The sequence below is a fragment of the Corylus avellana genome, chromosome ca1 (assembly GCF_901000735.1).
Source record: "Corylus avellana chromosome ca1, CavTom2PMs-1.0".
NCBI classification, from domain to species: Eukaryota; Viridiplantae; Streptophyta; class Magnoliopsida; order Fagales; family Betulaceae; genus Corylus; species Corylus avellana.
Genome location: NC_081541.1, coordinates 35,479,685 through 35,495,963, shown reverse-complemented (window position 1 = coordinate 35,495,963; position 16,279 = coordinate 35,479,685). Strand labels below are relative to the sequence as shown.

The window sequence follows — 16,279 nt, the reverse complement described above, 5'->3', positions numbered from 1 at the left end:
GGCGGCCAGCGTGTTGTAGTGATCATCAAAAAAAAAAAAAAAACTGTTAGTGTCAACGTGGACTGTTTTGTTGAAAAGTTGCTATGTGGTGGTCAATTGATTCTGTGGCTGCTATGTTTGGAGTCACCGGCGTGTTCTATCTGTCTCCGGCAAAGTTTCGGAAAGCTCCGGTGAATCTCCGACAAAGGTTCTTGTTTGATTTTTCAGCAGTATTTTGACTTGGTTTTGATGTCTTCAACATGTACTACCTGTATCCTGCCAGTTTTGGCGAGACTTGTTGTTTGATCACACGTGAAATGTGATTGTTGTTAGTTAACGAGATCTGATCGGCCTTGGTGTTTTGCATTGAGATCCCACCGGCCATGATGTTTTGCGGTGGTTTTCGACCGATTGTTGTCGTCCGGCGAGATTCTACTGGCCTTGGTGTTTTGCGGTGAGATCCGACCAGCCTTGGTGTCGTGTAATGAAATCTGATCTACCCTTGGTGTTTTGCAGCGAGATTCAACCGGCCTTGGTGTTTTGCGATGGGTTTTGACCGATCCTTGTTGTTTTCCTGCAAGATCCTATCGGCCTTGGTGTTTTTGGCGAGATCAGACTCCTGTTGCAATTTTCAATGAGTTTTTGACCAGAATTGAGAATTGAAGTTTTAGCAAATTTTTTTGTAATTTTTATGGGTTTTTGTATTGTGTGTTCTAAGCCATTCCAGATTGAGGGGGAGTGTTAGATTATGTTTTTATATTTGTTTTTCGTTCGCTTGTTTCTTCCGAGTTGAGTTTATATGATTTAGATGACCCAGCTTGAGGGGAAGTTGTAACACCCCACCCCAATGACACAATATTGTCCGTTTTTTGCTCTCCCGGACTAGACTTCCTAGGAGGTCATCCATCCTGGTATTACTTTTGCAGAAGCACGCTTAACTGTAGAGTTCTGATGGGATCATGACCATCACAGCTTTAAAACATGTTGTTGTCATTAAGGGTTGAAGTATACATTTAAGTACATTCCTATCTCCATACTCAGGCGATGTGAGACGCCACAATCATCCCTTTTTAGGACCTAGCGTCCTCGCTGGAGACCCTCATGAGATTAGCCCATTCTTGGTGTCCCAGCGATTGGCCGCTAGTTACCTTCATGAGCTTGTGCACACTCCTCCCATCTCAGGCTAGAAAATGACTTTGATACCATTTATAACACCTCACCCAATGACACGCAAAATTGTCCGCTTTTGGCTCCCTCGGACCATACTTCCCAAGAGATCACCCATCCTGGTATTACTCTTGCAGTAGCACGCTTAATTGCAGAGTTCTGATTGGATCATGACCATCACAACTTTAAAACGCATTGTTGTCATTAAGGGTGGAAGTATATATTTAAATACATCAACATCTCCATACTCAGGCGATGTGGGATGCCATAGGAATGTTAAAAGAGTTATTAGGGTTAGTAAGTCATTAGGGTTTGAGGGTAGTTTGGTCATTGTGATAGTTTCTTAATCCTATATATATATTAGGATGTTTGCATTAGGTTAACAACAAGCTAAATAATATAGCAGCCTCCTCTTCTCCCTCTAATCTTTTTACTACAAACCTTTTAAAAACGACCAAGGTGAGGGAAAGCCATTTTAATTTTTTTTATCAAGCATGAGTACTTTATACTCACATAAAATATTTTGTATAATTACATGAGTAGAGGTGACATAGGTTAATTACTAGTTAACTAATTTGGAGGCACTATATATAGATGGCACTTTGAGTTAATTACTTGTTAATTTATTGTTGAGGGCATTAATTATAGTAAGACTTGGTTTTCAAGTTTTTCCTAGCTAGGGTTCACGTGTCTATTTAAAAGGGACTTGTGTATGAGAGCCCACATTCTTTAGTTACATAATCATTGAGAAGATAATCCAATACGTTCTGAGAGCAAACTCTACCTCTAAATAATCGAGAGAGCTAGAGAAGTAGTTACATACCTTTCACCTTCCTCAGAACTCATTGATTCTAGATATAAACATTTAAAGCTTCTCGATGTGCTCTTCATAGCAACCTAATAAACACGGAAGAATATGGATGCCTTCAAGTTTTGATTCCTCAAAACAAAAAATGTATGCAAATTTTCGTAATAGGGTAAAGTTTGCTTATAGGAATTTCAAGATGTTTAGGGTTTTTAAAAAGGCAATAAAAAAGATAATGAGTAATACAATCCTCGAAATCAGATTTTTCCTGCATTTTTTCACATTTTTCAAGTGTGCTTTCAAGGCATTGATGATTATAGCTCTTTTCAAATTCGAAGGCATGAAAGCTGGTAGGTATTAGAGTAGGATCAGTAGAGAAAAGGCTAGAGTCATCTCCATGCGCTTCGATTATTATGAGAATAATCCATCATCACCAACATAAGTTTTTTGATGCATTTCGAGGTCATCAAATTTTAACTCATGCTCTAGAAATTCTCTTATTTGGATGTCAAATACAAAAATTATTTACTAAGAATAAATACTTTATCAATATCGTAGTTGAATCGCTTGAATAGTTGGTACGTTGAATTATTCTAAACATACTTATTAAAAATTAATTATGTAAGAATTATAGCTTTTGAAAATATGATAATATTATTCCAGTTAAATAATTTTTCATTTAAGTAATGTCTTTGGCTAAGACCATAAGGTTTTACAAGAGTTTTTAACGCATTTAACATGCGACTCCTTGCAAATTCAACTATACTGGAAAAAGTAACTTAAAAGTATAAGTGAAGAGTTATCAATTATCATCCAATATTCATAACATATTAGATCGTAGCCACCATTAAAACAATATTTTGGAAAAAATTATTAGTTTAAAATAAGTTATAAGCATACAATATTGGAGTGTATAGACCGTAAATAATCACAATATTCATTTATGCCAAAGGGCTGTAAATGGTGAAAATTACATGTCCAAGTGACATGTAAAAACAACATCAATTGTAAAAGAGAACAAATAAATGTAAGAAATTTGGGAGAAAATTATATAAACATAAAAGAAATACTAACCTCTGGCCATTGTTGTTTAAGCACTTGAATTGAATACTCGTTGAACGTTTGTAGAATTCACAATCCCAGAACCCTCAATTTGCAATCTTAGAACCCTCACTTTTGTTGGAGAGTGATAGATAAGGATTTTTGGCCTATCTGTTTTTCACGTTAAAAGTTGTAATCGATGTATATCACAAGCTTGTCTTTTATATAGGCCAAGACCCCTATCCATTTATCTTACGTTGCTTCCTTCCATCAAGGGAGACAACACTTGGTGAAAAATAAAACACCTTTTCACCTTTAGTAGTTAACTGTACATTAATTACCCAAAGTTTTTAGTTTAATAAAATTTATATTTAAATAAGATACTATATACATATAATATATGTGACATGTGGGCCAACTTAAGTCTCCTGATATAAGATTAATTCTAATATTCTCCCACTTGGCTCACATGACACATTTTAAAATCGTTTGGGTAGCTAAAACTGTATATGGCCAAATTGAAAACTACTAAAGCTTTAGTTTTCGCTTTAAAGAGAGATACAATACACGAATCATGGCGGTTATGTTATTATATCAACATTTCCTTCCATGTATTACAATGTATGAATCTTTCAAAATAAAATCTGTATATGGTATAATTCTTTATGAATAACTTCCAATAAGTTATTCTGGGTCTAACTGTATTGGAGCAAATACTTTATGTGCACAAAATAAACATTGTTTTGACAATGAACGAGTACTCTAAATAACAAGAATTTAATCAAGCATAAAATGAGCTCACTAATCCCATGCTCTCTACATGTTTCGAAAATGTCTTTATTGAGAGCCCTTTTGTCATGGGATCTGCAATCATAGAAGTTGTACTTGTATGCTCTATAGAGACTTCTTGTTCCTTAATTCTCTCTCTGACAGCAAGATACTTTATGTCAATATGTTTGGTTTTGCTCCCACTTTTGTTGTTCTTTGAAAAGAAAACTGCTGCCAAATTATCACAGTAAATTCGTAACGGCTTGGATATTGAATCCACAACTTGAAGCCCTGTGATAAAATTTCTTAACCATTTTTCCTGTGAAGTCGCTTCAAAGCATGCTATGAACTCTGCCTCCATAGTAGATGATGCAATTATCGTCTATTTGGTGCTCTTCCATGATATAGCACCTCCTGCCAACATAAAGACATATCCCGAAGTGGACTTTCTAGAGTCTTTACAACCCGCAAAGTCTGAGTCTGAATATCCAACCACTTCTAGATAATCTACATTCTTATAAGTCAGCATATGATTCTTGGTTCCTTGTAAATATCTCATAACCTTTTTAGCAGCCTTCCAGTGTTCCATTCCAGGATTACTTTGATATCTTCCTAACATTCCTACTGCATATGCAATGTCAGGTCTTAAACAAACTTGTGCATACATTAAACTGCCAACAGCAGATGTATAAGGAATGCTTTCCATTTCTTTCTTTTCCAAAACATTTTCAATATAGGCTTTATGAGACAGACCTAACATCTTTTGAGACCTGTCTCTATGAATCTCAATGCCTAAGACATAAGAGGCTTCACCTAAATCCATCATTTCAAAGTTTTGGGAAAGAAATTGTTTAGTGTCATGCAGTAGACCCAAATCATTAGTTGCAAGTAAGATATCATCAACATATAGGACTAAGAAAATAAATTTACTCCCACTAAATTTTTGGTATATGCAATTATCCACAATGTTCTCCGTAAATCCAAATGAAGTAATAACATTGTGAAATTTTAAATACCATTGACGGGATGCTTGTTTTAGTCCATATATAGATTTCTTTAACCTGCAGACTAATTGATCATCTTTATCAGAACAAAACCCTTCAGGTTGTTTCATGTACACCTCTTCTTCAAGACTCCCATTAAGGAAAGCCGTTTTCACATCCATTTGATGTAGCTCTAAATCAAAATGAGCTACTAATGCCATGATTATTCTAAAGGAATCCTTTTTAAAAACTGGAGAGAAAGTATCATGGTAATCAATACCTTCTCTTTGTGTGAATCCCTTAGCTACAAGTCTAGCCTTATATCGATCGATGTTACCATTTGAGTCTTTCTTGGTTTTATAAACCCATTTACAACCAATGGCTTTAACTCCTTTAGGTAACTCAACAATTTCCCAAACTTGATTTTTAGCCATAGATTCTATTTCTTCTATCATGGCATTATACCAAAAGTTTGAGTTTTCATCACTCATGGCATGTGAAAATGAAATAGGGTCATCCTTAGGTCCAACATCAAAGTCAGATTCTAATAGGTATACATAATAATCACCAGAAATGCTTGGCCTCCTTACTCTTGAGGATCTTCTTAATTCTACAGTCTCATCCACATTATGTAGATATTGATTTGCAGACTCCACATTGACATGTTCCTCCTGAGGTGGTGGTAGTTCTTGAATTGATTGTTCTTCAAGGATATCTGGTTGATTTTCCTGAAAAACAGTCAACTTATTTTGATTCACCGATGTTGTATCTGAATTCCGTGTTTCCTCCCACTCTATCTTTTGAGAAACATTACTCCCACTGATGTCAAGAGCCTCAATAAATTTTGCATTTCTAGCTTCAACAATTCTAGGCGTATGTGAGGGACAGTAAAATTTATAACCCTTAGAATTTTCTGCATAGCCAATGAAATATCCACCGACTGTTCTCGGATCCAATTTCTTTAATTGTGGATTGTAGACCCTAACCTCAACTAGGCAACCCCATATATGAAAATGTCTTAAACTAGGTTTCCATCCTTTCCATAACTCAAATGGTGTTTTGGGAACAACCTTAGATGGAACTCTATTTAAGATATATACAGAAGTTTTTAAGGCCTCACTCCACAAAAATAAAGGAAGATCACTATTGCTAAGCATACTTCTTACCATATCCATAAGGGTGCGGTTTCGCCTTTCAGCAACACCATTTTGGTAAGGTGAACCTGGCATTGTATATTGAGCAATAATCCCTTCTTCTTTGAGAAAATTGGCAAATGGACCCGGTCTTTGCCCTGACTCTGTGTATCTACCATAATATTCTCCACCCCTATTAGATCTTACAATCTTAATTTTCTTTTCTAATTGTCTCTCTACTTCCCTTTTATATGTTTTGAAAGCATCTAGTGCTTCAGACTTATTAAAAAGGAGGTAAAGATACATAAACCGTGAATAGTCATCAATAAATGAGATAAAATATCTCTGACCGTTCAAACATGGGGTACTAAATGGTCCACAGATGTCCGTGTGTATGATTCCAAGTATTTCTTCACTCCTCTTGGCACCTTTACTGGTCTTGTTGGTTTGCTTTCCTTTTATGCAATCCACACAAGTACCAAAATCTGAAAAATCTAGAGCCTTAAGGACTCCATCATTTATTAGTCTTTTGATTCTCTCAATGGAGATATGTCCCAATCTCCTATGCCATAACATAGAGGATGACTCATCAATAATGTTGCGTTTACTGCCAATATCATGCATAGTTAAGAGACTTTGTTCATAAATAGGATCTAAATTTAATTTATATAAACCATTGACTAAGATTCCTGAGCCAACATCTGTAGAGTTTTTAAACAAATAGACATTGGACCCAATAAAATTAAATTCAAACCCCAACTGTACTAGTTTAGATATAGAAATTAAATTTTTTGAAAATGAAGGAACATAAAAGGTGTTTGCAAGGTCTAAAATATATCCATTTTCTAAAACAAGTCTAAAGGTTCCTACAGCCTCGACATGCGAACACATCCCATTTCCTGAATAGATGCCTTGTTCACTTCCCATCGGTTTCCTTAGGCTGAGAAATCCCTGCATGATATTGACAACGTGAATTGTAGTACCCGAATCAATCCACCATGTATTATGATGAGTATCTATGAAGTTAGATTCATAACACACTAGAGAATAGAGATTACCTTTTTTCTCGAGCCATTTTTTGTATTTTAGGCAATCCTTCTTTTTGTGCCCCTTTTTCTTACAGAAGAAACATGCATCTTTATTTCCATAAGGCTTGAATGATGCTTGCCCATCCTTCTTCCATTTAATTTCAGCACCTTTGCCCTTTTTCCCTTTGCCCTTTTTATGAGTCACAAAATGTGCACTCTCCAAATTTTCATGTTTCAACCTCTCCTCTTCTTGTACACACATTGTTAGAAGTTCATTAATGGACCACTTTTCCTTATGTGTGTTGTAAGAAATCTTAAATGGTCCATATTCAACTGGGAGAGAATTGAGTATGAAATGGACAAGGAATGACTCTGAAATCTCAATTTCTAAGGACTTAAGTTGTGCAGCAATGTCCCTCATCTCCATTATGTGCTCACGCACACTCCTAGATTTGTCATGTTTCATAATTGACAACTTGTTCATTAGAGTGCTAGCTAATGCCTTATCATAACTAACAAATTGTTCTTCAATGGCCTTTAAGTAGTCCTTTACCTTATCACATGGAGGAATTGAACCTCTAATGCTCTTACTAATATGTGACTTAATGAGCATTAGACTTAATCGGTTTGACCGCTCCCACTTTTCATATGTAGTTTTTTCTACTAACGAACTTGTTTCAGTGGGCACGGGTGGTTCATCCACACGTAATGCAAAGTCTAGGTCTGTGCACCCTAATGTCAAGAGAATTTTGTCTTTCCAGTCCGAAAAATTATCTCCATTTAAAAATGGAATATGAGAAGATTCATTATTTAAAACAGATGAAACAGTAGCTGCAATAACCAAGAATAGGCATTAACGCTTTGAAATAAACACAAACTATAGTATGAATCAACCAATGTCAAATTCATAAACAAATCAAAATCTCCCTGTGGGTAAAGATCGCATTATGCATAAGATTTGTTTGTATATCTTCATAATAAGACTAGTAAATTTTGTAAATGCTTAAGGAAAAATAGATCCTGCACCTGTGGGTATTAGGTATCCAATTTTTCTAATAACTTTTTTTTTTTTACTGTCTTATTCTAATTAAGTCATATAAAATGATCACTTCCCTGTAGGGCAAAGTAATTATTATGACAACTTAATTGCAATATGAAATGCCATCATAAAAATTTCACATCATTGTGTTTTAAGATGCTGTGGCTATTCTTAATGCACAATAAAAGGCACTTTCCATCATTAAATCTGTAATTTCATAATGGCATAACATTGTATATATAAATAAGTAAATGTATATCAAACCAAAACAACACATGCCTTGATGGTAAAGTCGGCTATGCCAAACCAAGTACTGTAGGGTTCGAATCCCACTGCTGGCAAATCCCCATTAGTTGTGGGAATTTTTTTTTTTTTTTTTAAGTGGCGCGTGTACTGGACGCGCCCAGTACGCGAGTGGGCTGCATTCAGGTAGGGAACTTCATCCCCTACCTTCAGCCGGGTCTGAAAAACGGATCTGGGTCGGGTCTCACCCTAAACGGGTCTAAAAACGGGTTTTCTCATTTTTCATCAAATTTTCGCACTGAAACCCGATTTTATAACATGGTTTTGGTTCGGAATCATCAAGACTACTAATTTATGGGTTTGGAAACATATGGGTATTCAAAAACAATGAAAAGAAATCATTGTTTTAAAGAAAAATGGAATGGCCGAAAATCTTAATCTTTGTTTTTTAATGATTCCAAAATTGTAAAAATAGAGTATTGTGCACAATAAAAAACAACAAGATTAATCTTCTAAAACCACTAAAGCATCACAAACATTAAATTTTAAAGATCGGCCAAACCATGAAACCATACCCATTATGAAACTTGAAACCCAAAACAAAAATCTCACAACAACCATATTCCTAATACAAACATTCAATCATTCTACTAAAATTCAACAAATTGATACTAAACAACATGGCACAGAAGTAGGCTCTGATACCACTAATGTAAGAAATTTGGGAGAAAATTATATAAACATAAAAGAAATACTAACCTCTGGCCATTGTTGTTTAAGCACTTGAATTGAATACTCGTTGAACGTTTGTAGAATTCACAATCCCAGAACCCTCAATTTGCAATCCTAGAACCCTCACTTTTGTTGGAGAGTGATAGATAAGGATTTTTGGCCTATCTGTTTTTCACGTTAAGAGTTGTGATCGATGGATATCACAAGCTTGTCTTTTATATAGGCCAAGACCCCTATCCATTTATCTTACGTTGCTTCCTTCCATCAAGGGAGACAACACTTGGTGAAAAATAAAACACCTTTTCACCTTTAGTAGTTAACTGTACATTAATTACCCAAAGTTTTTAGTTTAATAAAATTTATATTTAAATAAGATACTATATACATATAATATATGTGACATGTGGGCCAACTTAAGTCTCCTGATATAAGATTAATTCTAATAGCCTCCTGTAAATTATTTTCATCCATATACACAAAGAGAGGAAAAAAACAGTATGAGCCAAGTGCCAACTGCTGACATTTAGATATGTCGATTTTATATTTACAATGATAACAACAAAATTGATAGAAAATGAAAACCTACGGCAGGGATTTTATTCTCTTGAACAAAAGCTATTGAGACTTCAGCATGATTGATTATGAACTCCACTGCATTAGCACCTGTGATGAGCAAAACCACTCAAAGTTTTAGTCAATTCATTTGATAACTCAACAGGCGTACGTTCTATACTCCAAGTAAATCAATTACCACCGGATCGGATGGAGGTGGGCAGAGGAAATAGAAAACTGAAAACTCATGGTGAGGATGATAGTAACTAAGCACACTGAGATTTACTGGAAAAGAAAAGGGTGTCCTATATTGGAACATACCAAGCGTGTCATATAGTGGAACATATGTTATAGACTGGCTGTTGCAAGCCTGTTGAAAATCAAACAAAAATATCAAAAACTTCTATCTTTGGCTCCCCTCTTATTATATGAAGATTGAAGAAGCTAATAAATCACGTTAAGGTGAGTTAATTAGGAAGCAATACAAGCAAAAATGGCTGCATGCACCATACTCATTAAACATTATTTCAAATCTTCTCACTCTTAACAACTCTTTGCATTATCATTGTATGTGGAAATCATAGAATAACACAGCCTCCTGACTGATTTACCACCATAAACAAAAAATTTGACCAGGCACTATGTGTCATCCTCATAAAGACACTAGGATTTATATTGATAGTCACTTAGAAAAGAAAATAACTCTGAAAGCCAACTAAACTAAAATTTTAATCATTTAATTAATATTCTAAGATTCTATACTTGTGTGTAGGTAATCATAATTAATCTGTATAAAACATGGTTTATACTTCCGTTGCGATTATCCATTCGGGACAGTTGGATCCATATATGCCACAACGATCACCCTACAAACATGAAACACATTATTACTTGCAAGAAAAAAGGATTTTTCACAAAAAAAAGAAAGAAAAAAACGAAGTCTTGTTAAGTTATGTAGGGAGAGTAGAAATTGGAGTTAATTACAGGATTGAGACCACGGCTCCTCATCGCAGAGCCCATGCGGATGGCTGCATCGTAAGTCTCCTGGTATGTGAGCCACACGTAGGGACCCACCTGCGAATTAATTGAGTAAAATATTTGTTAGCATTTTCTTTCAGCATTGTAAATTGAGAATGTTAATGACATCATCATCGATCATATTGCACCTTGGAGTCGGTGATTTGACGTCGACCCAGCCTTGGGTTGCTGGGGCTCCTCTCGGCGAAGTCACTGCCACAAAAAACTTAGTTTCAGAGGAGAAATCGCAGAGAGCCGAAGACCACGCAGTTCAGCATGCAGGCTTTTTAAAACTGTAACAAATTATATGATTATGTATATTCTACTACACGGCTACACCGCTACTGGCCTAGCTATTGGCTCAATTGCTTAGAGCGTCTTGCTAATAATGCCAAGGTCGCGGGTTCTAGACCTGCAAGGGCCATTTGTTTTTATATTTTTAGTAAGGGTGTCAAGGCGATTACAATTAGTGATTATTGGCAATAACTGTTAATCATAACGGCCTTAGCGGTTAGTAAATTAACCGCCGGTTAGCAGTTAGTGAAATAGATAACCGCCCGCTAACCACTTTTTTAAAATTGGACTTTTTTTGGGCCTTTTTGGGCTTTCTTTAGGGCTTTTCGGGCCTTTTTCGGCCTTTTTTTTTTTTTTTTTTGGCTTTATGGGCCTTTTTGGGCTTTTTTTTACCTTTTTTTTTTTTTTTTGGTTGTATTTTTAGTGTTTTCTTGGGACTAATTGCTATAAAAAGAGCTCAGAAAAATCAAAAATATTTGACCCAAAATTTACATTTACTTGTACTTTAAAAAGTTTTCTTAAATATTAAATCATAACCGGTTAACTTTTTTTTTATTTTTTATTTTTTATTTTTTAAATTCAACACAACATATAAAAAAAAGTTACAACTGTCACAACATATAATGATAATACATTAATACTTAAATTGTATTTATAAGTAACACATTGGTCATTGTTTAATCCACTGTCAATTACTTAATTTGATATTATACAAATCATATCATCATTGTACATTAATAATATGATTCAATTGAAGTCTTGAATAAAGTATTTGAATTGTCATTGAATCATATGATTAAGTATTAATATTATACATTTATATTATTCATATGCATATGTAGACTTATATAGACTTATAACATATATAGACTTATAAGTTTATAACATACATTGGAAATAAGTCTCTAGATATTTAATTGTTGTATTAGTATGAATTGGTATACTTATGAGTTATATCATATTATATATGTATAATTTGTTATTATATAATCAAATGATTTAATGATCAATTGATCATGTGATATAATCTTATAAATTATAGTGACAATATATTAATACTCAAATTGTGATTTAATTATTTTTTTTAAAATTATGATTTAATGATCAAGTAATTGTATGATATAATCATATAAATTATGGTGATAATATATTAATACTCAAATTGTGATTTAATTATTTTTTTAAAAAATTGTGATTTAATGATGAAGTGATTATGTTATATGTATAAATATTTTTATAATTATAATTATAAAAATATATTATGTAAAAAGGCGGTTAGCGGTTACGGTTAGTAAACCCAATAACCGCTAGGCGGTTATAGTGATTAGGCAGTTAGCGGTTAATACGGTTAAGCGGTTAAACGGTTAACGGTTAGCAGTTATAGCGGTTAGCGGTTAGCTGGCGGTTTTTAACCGCCCGCATTAACACCCCTAATTTTTAGGACAAATTTGTTAGCTCAGTTGGTTCGTGCATAATTTTTTTTTTTTGGCTCTTTTTTCCGGTAATTCTCCATGCATGACGCTCATTGCGTGCTCTTAGAGTTGGTAACACGTCCGATCTTCTATAATAGACTACAAAAATTAAGGAAAAAAAGAAAGAAAGCAAAAGTGATCTTCAAGACTACCTTAGACTGAAGACGTACAGCTCAGAGAAGATTAATATATACCAAAACATGTTGAAAGAATGTCTCCATAAATAAACCAGAAAACACAGCAATGCAGTCCAAATTTGAAATGAGTGATATCATTACCTGAAGAACTGCCAGGGAGATTCCAATCCGGCCGGCAAGTCGAGAAGACCATCTTTGGCATAAATGTTTCTATACACATGATTTTTTTTTTTTTTTACTTTTCATTTTCATGGCATTATTTTACTGAATTTATCTAATATCACTTGTTCATGAGATGTATTGAGGGATCTTTCAGTTTATGCCTTTGGTTAACTGATCTTCCAGGGTTCAAATATGTTTGCTTTTCCTGCCATGGTTTAATGGGGGGTGTCTTCGACAAATTTCTGATTCCAATGAGTAATGCTATTTAGTACAATTATCATACAATTAGATGATGTGGCAGTAGAAGTCGGCTATTGAATTAGCACTTATAAAAAAAAAAGGAAAAGAAGAAAGCCAATAGCTCCGAGTTTGTATGATAGTTGTATAGGGTGTACTAAATAGAATTACTAAGGGAATTTAAATTTGCTCAATTTTACTTTCCCTCCTTGAGAGTATTTTTTTTTTCTCTTCAATTTAGTTCCTTTTTGATGGATCAAATTGTTTTTTCTTTTCCCTCTTTTTTGGGCCTCTTCTGTTCTTTATAGTTTTCTCTGCAGGTTTTGCTGCAACCAGTCTTGTCGCATTCCTTTTATGTCTCAAGATTCTATAATTGAATCTACCGAGTTGTTTCTTTTCACTTTATTTCACTTTTGATTAGTCAAGAAAATTTTATGTCATTGTGCTAGGAGGTCTACTATGTTTTCTGTTGCTTGCCATGGCATTCAATATTGCTGGAAAAATATGCATCCTGTAGGTTGAATCTTTAAATTCTACATCATTGATTCATTGTGACATCTTTGTTACAGATGTTGTCTTACGACTCTTACCTACATGAAAATTTTAATCAATTGACCGTAAACATGCAGCGTCTGATGGCAGTGAATTGATCATTGAACTTTTAAGTGAAAACAGTTACTTTGGAATTGCCAATTGATCAAATGAGAGCATACTCTTGCCATGTTTCTCTAGTCTATTATGTTTTTGTTATGGTGCTGTCTAGTTATTATTGCTTGTGGTGGTCTAAGAATTTCGTATGGCCTAATTGATTCCTTTCATATGCTTATTTTAGTTATTTGTTGGTTCTGGATCGAACACAATATTGGAAGACAAACATTCTTACGTCTCTGCTAATCCCGTACATCTTCTTCAGTTTTCCCTCGCTACTGTTCAACATCTTCATGTGATCGGTTGTACTATTGTAACACTTTTTCAATGATCTCAATCTTTATTGTACTTATATGCTACAAATTGTATGGTGATGCAGAGGAGAGATTGGGAAATGGATTGCTTTCGATGCGGTTGTGTTGCGCCTTTTCCTCCCACGACATTTCCCAAGTATAGCATAAGTTTCAGTCAGCGTTGATTGATCATGCTTATTTTTTAATGCTTTATAAATAATAAGTTAAACCTATATTGTAATTCTAACTTGGAATTTGAAGACTGAAATCCTAAACTTGCCGACTTCATTTAGTGGCGGGAATATACAACTAGTTCATTTGGGAAAAATATAAAAAAGCCTCCAAAACTACCAGTCATTTTCGATTTAGCCCCATAATGTTCCAAAAGTCTTAAAGTAGCTAGCCCCTCAAACTACCAAGCTTTTTCATTTTGGCCACTCCGTTAGTCAAAACCGTCAGTCTGGACGGAAAACACAAAACGGCGTCGTTTAGAAGGGGTGAAGTAACTACAATGCCCTTATATATATTTTAAAGAAGGTGCAAAACAGCGCCGTTTTGCTTAGGGTAAGGAAACCCTGAGCAAAACGGCCGTTTTGCTCAGGGTATACATTAAGTCTCTTTCTTCCAATTCCCATCTCCCCCGATCGAGACCCTTCACACGCAGCCCAGCCGCATGGTGCCGTCCCATCTTCTCCTTCACACGCAGCCGAGCCGCACGGTCCCATCCCGCTGCTCCGAACGTCTCCTTCACACACAGCCCACCCGTCTGCTCCGAACGTCTCCTTCACATGCAGCCCAGCCATACGGTCCCGTCCCTTCTGCTTCGATCGTCTCCCCCACATAGCCGATCGGCCACTGAAGGTAGCCCACTAATTTCCCAATTGAGTTGTTCCTATTTTTTAGGGTTTGTGGAGAAAGGTTTTGGTCGTGTGTAGATGTATTGATGTTCTGATTTATTGTGAAGGAAAATTAGCTTATAGTGTCCGAAAGTGATATGGGTCCCTATGTTTAGAAGATTTTTGTTTGTATAGTTTTTTCCTTGGCTGCAGACCGTTGTTTTGTATATTTTTATTTTGGTATAATATTTGAAGTTATTGGTTTATGGGTTTGTTGTCTGCTTATTGCCGGATGGGTTGGCTGTATGGTTTGTTTTTTTGCATTCTACCTTTCCTTTTTTCTGTGGTCCCCCTGCTGTAATGCATGCCATCTGTGGTCCCCTTTGTTGTCTGCTGTAAAGGAAATGAAAGAAAAATCTGAAGAAATCATGACAAGCAATACATCATAAGGTGACAAAAAATTAACAAAAAAGAAATCAAATTGTTCAAATGTAGAGCACCCACCCTGCTTCTTTCAACCTACGGCTTGGGTGTCAAATTTTGATTTTTCTATGCTATAGACCACCATTTTATTTAAAATGCACTCCCAAATGAGGAACTTTTAACAATTTTATTTAAAAACGCATCTTTGGCTTGCAAATCTTAAATGAACTCCAATAGAAAGTAGACATTAACAAAGAACCTTAAAAGTTGTATTTATTTTGGCACGAAAAAAATTGTTAGATGTCGGATGGTTGTTGTTCTACCAGTAAAATTCGGACCTAAAATGCTTTTTTATTTTTTTCTTATAAAAAATGATGGGAACCACACTTTTGAAACAATGTTGAAATAAGTTAAAAAGAAAGAAAGTGAAAATGTCATTAAAAAACACAAATGTTGACGAATTAGTTGCATCCTCCGGCCATGCTTGACTAGCTCCAAAAGGGATATCCAAATATATATGTTTTTCTCCCTTATGATGTGAGTGTTTGAATATTCAAATATTACCATTTTCTTCTCTTCTTTATCTTTTCCTTTTTTCGTTTTTCTTTTCATTTTATCTCTCCTTAATTATATGCATCATGCATGCATGGGAGAGGAGAGAAATACGAATATGCTACGAATATGCCTCACTTTCGTGATATTTTGTTGCTACTTGTATGTTGCAAGTGTTTGAGAATGTCAAGTTGACAAGAATGATAATAATTTTTTTTTTTTTTAATTTTTTTTTTAAGGGAAGCTTTCATATTCATTTATTGGAAAAAAATCAATTAAAGTTACAAAATTGTGTGGTCATTTTGTAACATAAAAAAAGTTATCTTGGAAAACAGTATGTATAGCACTTAATTCATTTTTACTCTAGTAATGTAAAAATATATTCTTGATTTATTTTTTTATCTCACATATAAAATCACAATAATTAATTTATAGTGTCGAGTAACGCTGTATCCCATCACTATTTCCAACCTCCATCTGCAATGGGTGACGTGGCCATATAAAATAATGTCATATAAAATACTCATATGATTATATAAAGCTGCATGTGCCTTTATAATTGGGTGTACATAATTAATGACCATATATTGTCTACATTTGTTTTCGAGATGTTCCCGTACTCTAGATTACATGCATTGTACAATTTAATGTAAATTATTATTTTTATTTTTCCTGTGAAGTTACTTTAATTAATTAGTTAAAGTTAAATTGTACTTAATACTAGTTGATATTTACATA

At 34.6% G+C, this 16,279-nt stretch overlaps 2 protein-coding genes and 1 pseudogene across 2 annotated transcripts in view; 1 reads left to right on the top strand and 2 right to left on the bottom strand.

The window, feature by feature from the left end:
- The window catches only part of LOC132170972 (probable CoA ligase CCL6), a 19,094-nt pseudogene extending 6,330 nt beyond the window's left edge, over positions 1-12,764 (bottom strand).
- On the bottom strand, positions 6,769-7,392 carry LOC132181688 (uncharacterized). The gene is made up of 2 exons (XM_059594929.1): positions 6,935-7,392; positions 6,769-6,827 (listed from the first exon to the last, which is right to left on the bottom strand). The coding sequence occupies exons 1-2, from the start codon at positions 7,386-7,388 to the stop codon at positions 6,793-6,795; spliced, it is 489 nt and encodes a 162-aa protein (XP_059450912.1). The 5' UTR covers positions 7,389-7,392; the 3' UTR covers positions 6,769-6,792.
- Positions 12,765-13,267: 503 nt separating the features above from the next.
- Positions 13,268-16,279, top strand: part of LOC132170965 (cold-regulated 413 plasma membrane protein 1-like) — an 82,465-nt gene continuing 79,453 nt past the window's right edge. The window contains exons 1-3 of the mRNA XM_059582135.1: positions 13,268-13,302; positions 13,622-13,732; positions 13,817-13,887. Coding sequence (XP_059438118.1) covers positions 13,268-13,302; positions 13,622-13,732; positions 13,817-13,887 — 217 coding nt within the window. The remainder of the gene's footprint in view (positions 13,303-13,621; positions 13,733-13,816; positions 13,888-16,279) is intronic.

Bases quoted from the DNA above. Each gene is read 5' to 3' on its own strand.
- LOC132181688 (XM_059594929.1), bottom strand. From the start codon at position 7,388: ATGAACAAGTTGTCAATTATGAAACATGACAAATCTAGGAGTGTGCGT. The intron at 6,828-6,934 runs GTAATCTCTATT...AATATCATGCAG, and splicing joins AAAATGGCTCGAGAAAAAAG to GGATTTCTCAGCCTAAGGAA.